The sequence below is a fragment of the Littorina saxatilis genome, linkage group LG14, assembly GCF_037325665.1.
Source record: "Littorina saxatilis isolate snail1 linkage group LG14, US_GU_Lsax_2.0, whole genome shotgun sequence".
Taxonomy (NCBI): domain Eukaryota; kingdom Metazoa; phylum Mollusca; class Gastropoda; order Littorinimorpha; family Littorinidae; genus Littorina; species Littorina saxatilis.
The window spans coordinates 6,979,857-6,991,291 of NC_090258.1; the positions used below are offsets into that span (position 1 = coordinate 6,979,857).

The window sequence follows — 11,435 nt, forward strand, 5'->3', positions numbered from 1 at the left end:
CAATTCCCCCTCTATCATCTATGTTAAAACATTTAGTCAAAACTTGACTATATGTAAAAATAAAAAAATTACATGTACACACTTTGGTTTGAGGTCCCGCCTGTGGGTTATAACCCTTAGGCTGGTAGTCGTGACATATGTCGCGCTACTTTGCGTATACTGTCACCTGGTTGTCACGACATATGTCGTGCTACTGGCTCAGTCTGTTTGGTCGGTTCCGATTACCTCCCATGGATGCGAAAACCTTTCAAGTTTATGACCGTTTTTCTTTATTTTTCTCTCTGTTAATTCACCAGTGGCTATGTAACATGTGTTACGGAATTGCATGGGTGTTACTCTTCCGGCTTTTGCCGGATTTCCGGTTTTTGAAAAAATCTGAAGCCGGAAATTCCGGTTTTCCGTTTCGTTTCGCTAAGTTGAAATAACGAGCAGCGGTTCCGATCCGACTTTTGACACCGGTTCGCGTGCTTTCTCGGTTCGCTCCCTTGGATTTGCCGCCATCTTGCTTATTATGATTTGGTTTCGTCGGTGTCCAGAAACTTTCTTTCAAACTTGAGCATTTTGCTCGATCAAAATGCCTTACATCAGTGGTGATGTCGATCCTTCTAAACTTGAAAAACTAGAGGAAGGTGTTACAAACAAGTGGAGGTGGGAATGGTTGGGAAAGGGGGGAAACGTGCTGCTTTACTGAGTGCAGGAGACATTCGTTCCTTCTTCAAAAAGCCTCGCATGGATACATTATAGGACTCAGATCAGAAGCAGTGTTTGTGTGTGGCTTTGATAATGCCACTCAACTCAAGAAAACGCGGGATGCCTTGTTTCTTGTCAGACATTTTCGAATGCTCTAGAATTTTTTTTGAATTATTGACGGTGATTTTGCTTGGTTGATTGGGACAGTAAAGTATCCCATTTGTATTATTTTTGTGGACTTTTTTTGTTTCTGCTTCTTTTCTTCTTGTATGGTTTCTGACTGTGAGAATGCTGGAAATGGCCACTATATGCTTTCATTTTGGCAAATTTGCTTCAGCTTCAGGGGGGCGTAGCCCCCCTGAACCTCCCAACGGGGCGCTGCCCCTGTGCCCCGCCAGGGCCTCAGCGGCCCCTGCCTTTCAGGTTTTTTGATTTTTCCAAGTAACACCCATGGAATTGCACCAGTGTAAGGGTTAACAATGCGAACAAGCATGTTAATATGATTGACCTACAACAAATTTGATAATGATTGATTGTTGTTGCTTTTTGGGTCCAGCGGACCATATTGAGGTCTAATGAATGAAGTCTCACAACGTGCGTGGTTGTCCTTGGCGGTCAAGAAAGCCGCCGCGATCATTGCGCAGACGACACTTCTAGACCGCCAATATTTTTTGTGCGTATCACGTGCTCCACATAAATCGGCCAGAAACGAAGCAATTGGGAAACCTGGATAGGCCAAATCAGGACCCCAAATTTGAAAAGGAAAAAAAAAAAAGTCTGTTTACGTTATCCCGACCGACCCTATTTTTTCGCGCGACCCTAGACTTTTATTTGGCATTTGGGAAACAAACAAATAAAAAATCCCGACCTACCGACCCTATTTTTGTTGCCTATGTTACCGTAACCAGACTATTTTTTTTTTTTGCCTAATGAGATGGGACGCTAAAAAAAAGGCTCATGGAAATCACTCCAGTCCCTACCACTATTACTACTAAAGTCGGACGCAGAATTCCGATGCTTTCAGTTTCACTTTCACTTTCGCTCTTCGAAAACGCTTCAAATTTTATCATAAATTTCACTTTTTATTTCTATGACTTAAAACTTGGTACAAAGTCAGATAATATTGTGAAGATACTACATAAAAATATTACATGAACATGTTTTAGTTGGTCGCGCACGGTCGCGCAGTCTTTAGTCAGACCCATTTAGATTAAATTAAAAGAAGATTTTGCGCTCTTATTCTTAATGAATCAGGCTCCGTAAAAACAAAACCAGACAACAGTAAGGAAAAGCATTGCGTAACGAGTCGGGGTCTCTAGTACTAGTACTCCGACTACAAGCAACACTACGAGTTAGAAATATAGAAGCAGTGACAGTGACAGCGAGAGTGAGACTGAGACTGTCTGACATGGAGCGAGTTTTGGCGTCAACTAAGGTGACTCGAGTCGAACCGGAGGTCGCAAAAACTCGGTCCGGTACGACTGGAGTGACGTCACCGGTTAACCAACTTTCAACCTTGCTTCCTGCGTAGGGTCTCTCCAGTTCCAAGATGGCTGCCAAGGCGAGGTGAGAAACTTCTGCAAATATTTTTTGACAAAGTTACGGATTGTGAGAAGACATTTGTTGTAAATCACTTAGCCTTTCAAAAATTAAGGATACTGGGTTGGATACTGTCTTGGTTTTAGTGCATTTTATTTTAGCAGTGATGTTTATTTTGGGAAGAAATGAGGTCAACAGGAGTTTGGGTGCGATTTCGGCTCAAATGTACTTTAGCGCCCTGAACTTTTACCCGGCTGTTTTGCGCTCGATTTTCACGCTCACTTCTTCATTGACGTTCGAATCGATAGTTCGATGTTTTGGCATTACATTCACATCAACAATAAAACAGTACTGCTTGTTCATCATCGTCGTCCATCAACTCTTCACAACAGTAAATCCGTAACGCGCTTGTCGCCATCTTGTTGCAAGGGACGCGACTGGACACAACCCAACAGCGTTTCCGCGAAGAAAAAAACCAGACATGCGCAGTGACCCTACCGTAGCTCAACCCTGTTCCTCGCGAAAACTCGCTCAGTGACTGAGAGTGAGAGCGACTTGAGTTGAATAGGCGACGATAAACGTTATCCTCATAAGCTGAAATTATACCTGCTTTTTGCTTGAATAATCAACACCGACACTCGTATTATTCAGCCAGGACTGCACAACAATGAAGATGTCACTCTTCCATAACGTGTGTGCCTGCACAGCATGGTAATCACACAGAAACGTGTGCGTGCCGCCATAGCTGTAAACAACCGGAAGAAGGCCACATGAGGTCGGTACCCGATCCGTTTAAGAATCAATATTCGCACTGTTTGGGAACAAAGTCGCAGAAAAAAGTTGACAAATCTGCAATGATATCTCAGCCTCCGTCAGGATACCATTGTGTCCGAGACAAAGCTGTCGGCCTACTCAAAGTTATTCACGCAATGAACCGCACGGTTAGGTCACTGTAAATGTGTTTTTAAAATCAGTATATCAACAACCCGGATCCATATCGGTCAGTCAGTCATAGTACAGCCGTCGTGTTACAGCCGTCGTTGTTGTTGTTGTTGTTGTTGTTGTTGTTGTTGTTGTTGTTGTTGTTGTCGTTAATTAATTTTTAAGCCACCAAGCTGAAATGCAATACCGAAGTCCGGGCTTCGTCGAAGATTACTTGACCAAAATTTCAACCAATTTGGTTGAAAAATGAGAGCGTGACAGTGCCGCCTCAACTTTCACGAAAAGCCGGATATGACACACACAGACAGACACACACACACACACACACACGCACACACACACACACACGCACATACACCACGACCCTCGTCTCGATTCCCCCCTCTACGTTAAAACATTTAGTCAAAACTTGACTAAATGTAAAAAAAAACCTAAAGAAGCATACAAGAGAGATAGAGATAGAGAGAGAGAGAGAGAGAGAGAGAGAGAGAGAGACAGAGACAGCCAGCCAGCCAGCCAGACAGCCAGACAGAGATAGAGTATCACTGACAGAGTATGTCACCGTGTGTATTTATGTGGGGGTGGGGGTGGGGGACGGGGGTCGATCGTGTACACGGTGTGCGTTGGTGCGCGAGCAACCCTGTACGTATGTCCGAGGCCCAAAAATGTCGATTTCCGCCGATTCCTGAATGTGCGCGTGTGGTCAAACAATCACCGACACATATGAAACTTTACAACGTACAAGACTCCCCGGAAAACGTCTCCTCAATTAAACAACCAAATCAAATCCCGCAGATGTAGGGTGGTATCGTGAACGCAACGGAATTGCGACACGATCCATCCACACACCTGCTTTTTTTCCACAGAAAAGAACGGAAATCATACGGGGCACCTTTGCCCTCTTTGCTATCATAAAAGGGGTGGTCACATTTGACACACTTGCGTTACGCATTATGCGGTAGTATTGCGCGGGGCGAGACGGCTTTTCGTTGCTCGCGCGCTGTAGCGTTGGCAGCAGGGACCGAAATACAGGGAGCAGCCGTGACCGAGGGTCATGACCTATTTAGCTGCCAACTTAATCGTAAGCTAGGAACAGCCGTGTAATAGGTGCTTGATTTTGGTATTTTGATTTTACATAACATTAAACCTTTCTTGGGGTTCATGGTCATGGCAATAGCCATATTAATATTATATGATGTATAATATCATATTTCAGCATATGTGAATTACATGGCATCATACCAAACTGTCATACATTTTTATTCCTACATTATTCTGATTGATCATGATCACAACCAAACCTATTATCAGTTGACACATCGGTAAATAAGTCACTCAAATACTTCAAAGTATGAATGGTTAGAGTTTGTTGCGGTTGACCCTGCACAGTTCGACCTATGATGTTTTTGTTGAACAATTTTGCCGAACAATTTTGCCGTCACACCTCCCATAGGATGACGTATTTCACAACTTCCTGTGTTACACAAACTCAGTGATGACCAATTTTGCCTTCACCCCTCCCATAGGGTGACCAGCGGCTCGTCAATAAGGTTTTTGTTTGTTAGTGTGTCTGCTTACTTCCATCTCTGTTGGAGTAGAGCTAACAACCGACTGTAAGTGTTCCTCTGTCAATCATTATGATAAAACCCGATTGGTCGAGGCGGTAGTGAAAGTCTCGTTTGTGCAGTGAAGCGTTCCTTAAAGTTTAACATTCTTGTTATGATTATTTAATTAGTGTGTCTTATTTTTTGTATACATGTGTGTGTATGTTTGCTTGTTGTCGTTTTATTCAGCGAGGGTGTAAAAGCGTTATAAATATTTAATTTGTGTGTCTTATTTTTCATGTGTGTTTTTTTTGTTTTTTGTTGGTTTTTTAAATACAGAGAGGGTGCAAAGGCGGTCTCAGGGGAAGCAACCTTCGGACAAGGGGTAGGCCCGGTGTTTGCCACATCGCTGAGATGTGCTGGTACTGAGCAGCACCTGGCGCAGTGCCCCTTCACTGGCTTCGTCAACACTGGTTGTGGCCACGAGTAAGATGCGGGAGTCACGTGCGTTGAATGTAGGTCACCTTGTCATTGTATGGGGATGGGGCAAGAAGGTATACGTATGTGTGTGTGTTTGAGTGTGTGTGTGTGTGTGTGTGTGTGTGTGTGTGTGTGTGTGTGTGTGTGTGTGTGTGTGTGTGTTGTCCTTATTTGTTGTGAGATTTGTGTGTGTGTGTGTGTGTGTGTGTGTGTGTGTGTTTGTGTCAGTGTCTGTGTATGTGTGTGTGTGTGTGTGTGTGTGTCAGTGTGAGTGTGCGTGTGTTCTTGAGTGTGTTTGGAAGGAAAAACGAAAGAATGTATGTGTGTGTGTGTCTTTGTGTCTGTGTGTGTGTAAGTATTTGCGTGTGTGTAAGTGTGTGTGTTTGTGTGCGTGCACGAGCGTGTATGCATCCGTGCCTGCGTGCGCGCGTGTGTGTGTGTTGTGTTTGTGTGTGTGCGTGTGTGTATTTACACCCCCGGTATAGGGGTGTGTATAGGTTTCACTCGATGTGTTTGTTTGTTTGTGTGTTTGTTTGTGTGTTTGTTTGTGTTCGCAAGTAGATCTCAAGAATGAACGGACCGATCGTCATCAAACTTGGTGAACAGGTTCTATACATTCCTGAGACGGTCCTTACAAAAATTGGGACCAGTCAAACACACGGTTAGGGAGTTATTGGTGGATTTTGGTTTTTTGGGAGGATCAACTACGGCATAACTCTTCCTTATCTTCTCCATGTTTTCAGCGTTTACCTCCCTTCCTTCGTATGGTGCACTACAGTAGGAGGGGGAATCTTCGAATATTCCCGGCGTTCTGTTACTATTTTTAGAAGGTCACCGCAGTGTCCAGAACGTCAATTGGACCCGTAAATTATCCTCACTGTAAAAGTGCAAAGGTCGAATCAATTTATAGCCACGCGAAAAATACACTGTCATCTATCTCTCTATATATACGGCTTCTCTGTGTTTGTGTGTGTGTGTGTGTGTGTGTGTGTGTGTGTGTGTGTGTGTGTGTTTTATATTTGTTGCTGTCGCTTTTGTTGCTTTTGTTGCTGCTCCCTAAAAGAAATGACTTTCTTTGCGGGAAAAGTTTATCTTGTGTGTGATCTTGGTGGCAGTCAACTTAGTTTAAAACAAAACAAAACAAACAAACACACAAACAAACAAACAAACAAACAAACACAATTGTTTCTGTTCATGTGTCTTCATTGTCGTGTGCCTTCTCAAGGTAACGTATATTTCTTATCAGTTCTTATTGTTCTTCAAAAAGTGTGTCAGAGTTACAGTAAATAAAGCACGCCCTGTTTTAAATATCTGATGGGTGCATGCAATAGAGATTGAGGGATTAAGATATCCCCCAGTAATCCCCAAAGTGCGCGTCCCTGCGTCCTATACTCACTAGAAGCCGAAATCACGTACAAGATATTTACTGAGGGGGCCCGGGACGCACTAAACGTATAAAAAGCGGGTCCCGGGATGCACTAAATTTCCGCGATCGTGGGTAGCGTATAATTTATGTACTCTTTCAAACTGTAGGCGTCAGTCAAGTATATAGCCAAATGCCAATTTCTGCCCGGAACAATATGGAAAAGTGTGTGTGTTCCATTAAACAAGGTATAGTTGAAGTGTCCTCTTCGAATATTTTGATGAAAAAGTACACTTCATATCACACTTTTCGCGATAACAATGCCACAGGGGGGTTGGGGACCATGGACTCCTGGGACCCCCTAAAACCCGCGTCGGGAGCCCTAGACCCTCTAAACATTAAAAGTGGGGGTCCCGGGACCCTCTAAACATTAAAAGTGGGGGTCCATGGACCCTCTAAACATTAAAAGTGGGGGTCCCGGGACCCTCTAAGCATTAAAAGCGGGGGTCCATGGACCCTCTAAACATTAAAAGTGGGGGTCCCGGGATCCTCTAAACATTAAAAGCGGGGGTCCATGGACCCTCTTAACATGAAAAGCGGGGGTCCATGGACCCTCTTAACATGAAAAGCGGGGGTCCTGGGACCCTCTTAACATGAAAAGCGGGGGTCCTGGGACCCTCTTAACATGAAAAGCGGGGGTCCATGGACCCTCTAAACATTAAAAGTGGGGGTCCATGGACCCTCTAAACATTAAAAGTGGGGGTCCCGGGACCCTCTAAACATTAAAAGTGGGGGTCCCGGGACCCTCTAAACATTAAAAGTGGGGGTCCATGGACCCTCTAAACATTAAAAGTGGGGGTCCATGGACCCTCTAAACATTAAAAGTGGGGGTCCCGGGACCCTCTAAACATTAAAAGTGGGGGTCCATGGACCCTCTAAACATTAAAAGTGGAGGTCCCGGGACCCTCTAAACATTAAAAGTGGGGGTCCATGGACCCTTTAAACATTAAAAGAGGGGGTCCATGGACCCTCTAAACATTAAAAGTGGGGGTCCCGGGACCCTCTAAACATTAAAAGTGGGGGTCCATGGACCCTCTAAACATTAAAAGTGGAGGTCCATGGACCCTCTAAATATTAAAAGTGGGGGTCCCGGGACCCTCTAAACATTAAAAGTGGGGGTCCATGGACCCTCTAAACATTAAAAGTGGGGGTCCATGGACCCTCTAAACATTAAAAGTGGGGGTCCCGGGACCCTCCAAACATTAAAAGCGGGGGTCCATGGACCCTCTAAACATTAAAAGCGGGGGTCCCGGGACCCTCTAAACATTAAAAGTGGGGGTCCCGGGACCCTTTAGGACGGGCGTCCGTGGGGAGCCCCCCCAACATCCCCCCTCCCCCATAAGGCAACAAATTCCGCAAAGTTTACTTCGTCTAAATGGCCACCCGTTTCTGTCGGCAAGCAGATTTTCTGTGCGTTTAGGAATCAGAAGGACCGTGTGCCCAAAAGTTAGGACGTTTTACGACCTAAAATGGCAACGGCACGAAATTCGTGACCCTTCTTAATCTGCTTGGTAAAAGCGAACATTCCGGCCCCTGATTTTATCTGGTTTTGGGGTTATGGAGAGTGAGAGACCTATGTACACGTGTTGGCCCAGACATTCAGCTAGCTGTTTGTCGGCGGGATCAAAGTAAAACGTGATGATTTTGTTGCTGTGTGTTGTTGCCTGCGCCATTTCTGGGGCGTACGGTGAGTAGAATTTACTGAGTTAACAAGTTAGTTACGTAGTTCGTTGCCGGGTTACTGAGTTAATCGGATAGTTAGTTAATTAGCAAGAGAGCTTGTTAGTGAGTAAGTTAGTTAGTAATTTAGTTAGTTAGTTAGTAAGTTAGTGAGTGAATCAGTTAGTTAGCAGGTTGTGATTTTTAGGCCAACTTTGAGCCTTTCATGCAGCTTACTTTTCATTTGTGTTGATAGTTGGTTAAAGTTAGTTAGTTAGTTAGTTAGTTAGTTAGTTAGTTGAGCCTTTCATGCAGCTTACTTTTCATTTGTGTTGATAGTTGGTTAGTTAGTTAGTTAGCTAGTATTATAGTTAGTAAATTAGCTGGTTACTTTGTTAGTGAGTTAATCAATTAGGTTTTATAACGTATTTATAGCATGTTTTGATTTGTAGGGCAGTTTTGAGGCTTTGATTTCAGCTGACTTTTCATTTCTTTTTGTCTCTGGTACTACGTTGTTTTCTTTGAGACGAGGTTCCTTCTTTTTCCCTTCCTTCCCTTCGTCCGAATTTCTTCCTTCCATCTTTTCTTTCTTTATTGGTTCCTCCTTTTATATCTTTCTTTGATCATTCTTGCATTCCTTCTGATCTTTTCTCCGGCCCTTTCTTTATTTTATTTTATTATTTACCCAAAAATTTAAAAAAATTAAAATTAAAAAAAATTAAAGTAAACGAAGGGACAAAGAAAAACAAATATTTACCTTTACACAATTTTTTTTAATTCAGGCCTCATTGGCTCACGTAAGTGTAGCCTATGCGATGGTAAACTTTGTCTGTCTGTGCGTGCGTGCGTATGTATGTATGTGTGTATGTCTGTGGTAGAAACTTTAACATTTTTGGCTAAACACCGAAATACTCATTTCACGTGGTTAATTTTCAAGCACCATCTTCAAATTATTGAAGCAATGATCAACATTGTGTCGGCATGTGTGTAGTTAAAGCGTGTATCCAAAGAAAACGGGTGGTGGGGGGTTTTGAAGGGGTACAAGCAGTTGACTGATTTGTGTCGTGTTTGGCATGTAGACGGCAGGTCAGGTGTCAAGATCAGGTCAGGGGTCGCGCGAAGGATTGTGGTCCAGTTCTCACCTCGCCGATTCGCCGGGGAAGACGATTTCATGTTGTTCGGTTTCTAAGCTCCAGAAAAGTAAATAAAGAAGATACCAAAGGGAGATTTCCTACAATTTGATCTGCACAGCGTGTTTCCAATGTCCACGCGAGGAAGAGCTGTCGAAAGCGCGGCAGTCAGTGTCGATCTTGCAGCCGTATCCCGGTAAGTTCAGAGACAGATCTAGTGTCTCCCACTCTGATAACGTGTCACCTACTGTTAATCCGTTTTGTTTTAATTTCTTTTTATTTCAGCAGACACGGATGTCAAACACAGTGCTAGGCAGTCACCTCTAGTGAAATGAGTTGATCTAAAGTGCCTGTAATGTTTGGATGTCTTTGCTCGTGGTTCGATTTATGTGAATTTCAAGACTTGCAGTAGAGTCTCAAGTTAAGTTTACTCTGCCCGAAAAAAACTGTCCACCATTTACTTGAACATGCAGATATAAGGAAACGGAATGAATCTGCTCTCAAAGTCAAAATGATCACGATTTTTTCCTCAGATTCAAAACATGCACTGTCATGGTTTTGTCTGTACAATTTAGTAAGTCTTAAGTACTTTGCAACAACTTCCTTGAACGTGAAAGACAGTTTTTGAATGCTAGATCTGTATCGCGTTTCATTCCAGACTCGATCCTCTCTTTGATTGTAGATCTACTGTTTGCTGTTTACGCACTATCATATGATTCGCTATGTAACGTTTGGTAAGCTTACCTTGCCACAGCTTTCTTGTCTTTGTTGGCATTTCTGGCTGTGTTGACCGTCAGAATTATTTTAAGAACCAGGCTGCTGCAGTCGACATGTTTCGCATATTGTAGGGTTACCATGCTGCATAGGTAAAGTGGCTTGTATAACCTGACTATTCTGTTTCAAAACACTGTTTATATTTGTGTAGGTTGTAGTCATCATAACTAATCGCATTTTGCCATTTGTTTCAGAAAGGAGGTTAACCTACAACAAGATCGACGCTATGCCTCAGCCACATGAAGACTTCCGAATTTAGATCTACTCGGCATGGTGACAAGTCTTGATGAAAAGTATAGGACTGAGGACAGCAGTGGAAAAAGTGCCCACATGGCAGGTACCTAACCTATTACCCTAGTCATTTTATCTGTTTGCCTTCTTTTGAAAATTATACATGGAGTTGATATGATGCGTTAGTTTTAACTGTGTGTGTGTGTGTGTGCGTGTGTGTGTGTGTGTGTGTGTGTGTGTGTGTGTGTGTGTGTGTGTGTGTGTGTGTGTTTGTGTGTGTGTGTTACGGAGTGAGTGAGTTTGTGTTATGTTACTGTTTGTTGATTTCTTACGGGAGCCTTGAAGGCTTCGCCTCTTGTTTTATTTATTCTTGGTGCATGTCTACTATCAACTTTTTTGTGCTTTTTTTTCAGGCGCTAACAGTTGTTACGGAAATATTATGCTCCTACACACTTTTGGGATTTCTGGCAGAGGTGAGGCCAACGTTTCCATTGTACACATTTTCTTTTTTTGAGGTTGTTGTTGTTGTTGCTGATTTGGCGGTGGCCGGGTAGCTCAGTTGGCAGAGCACTGGACTTGTGATCGTTGGGTCGCGGGTTCGAATCCACAGGCCGCGCGGGACGGGTGAACTTTATGTGCAGATTCAGAGACGGTCTCTCTGTCCCATCCCCGTGTCATTGTGGCATGTGAAAATACATAGGTCGTTCGGCCATAAATGCAGGTGGCTGATCACACCTGAAGCACGCTTACGCCTGTGTAGCGCGACTCTTGTTGCTGCTGGCTTTCCACTGCGAGGAAGCGACTAGAATTTGCCAGCAATGGGATAATAAAGCAATGCAGTAAATGTCTCAGGGTTTTACGTGCACAATTAGTTGGCCTTTAAAACCTCTCGGAAAATGTGTCGCATTCTTCAAAATAGAATTTAGCCAAGATCATCGCTGTTGTTGATTTTGTTTGCGATGGTGTTGTCGCTGTGTTTGCTGTTGTTATTGCATGTTGTTGATAGAGACAAGACAAATATGG

At 43.5% G+C, this 11,435-nt stretch overlaps 1 protein-coding gene across 1 annotated transcript in view; it reads left to right on the plus strand.

Moving 5' to 3' along the window:
• The first annotated feature begins 8,153 nt into the window (after positions 1 to 8,153).
• LOC138947015 (glycine, glutamate and proline-rich protein-like) overlaps positions 8,154 to 11,435 on the plus strand; it is a 6,554-nt gene continuing 3,272 nt past the window's right edge. Inside the window, exons 1-2 of the mRNA XM_070318448.1 lie at positions 8,154 to 8,305; positions 10,826 to 10,885. Of these exons, the coding sequence (XP_070174549.1) occupies positions 8,257 to 8,305; positions 10,826 to 10,885 (109 nt within the window). The 5' untranslated portion in view covers positions 8,154 to 8,256. The remainder of the gene's footprint in view (positions 8,306 to 10,825; positions 10,886 to 11,435) is intronic.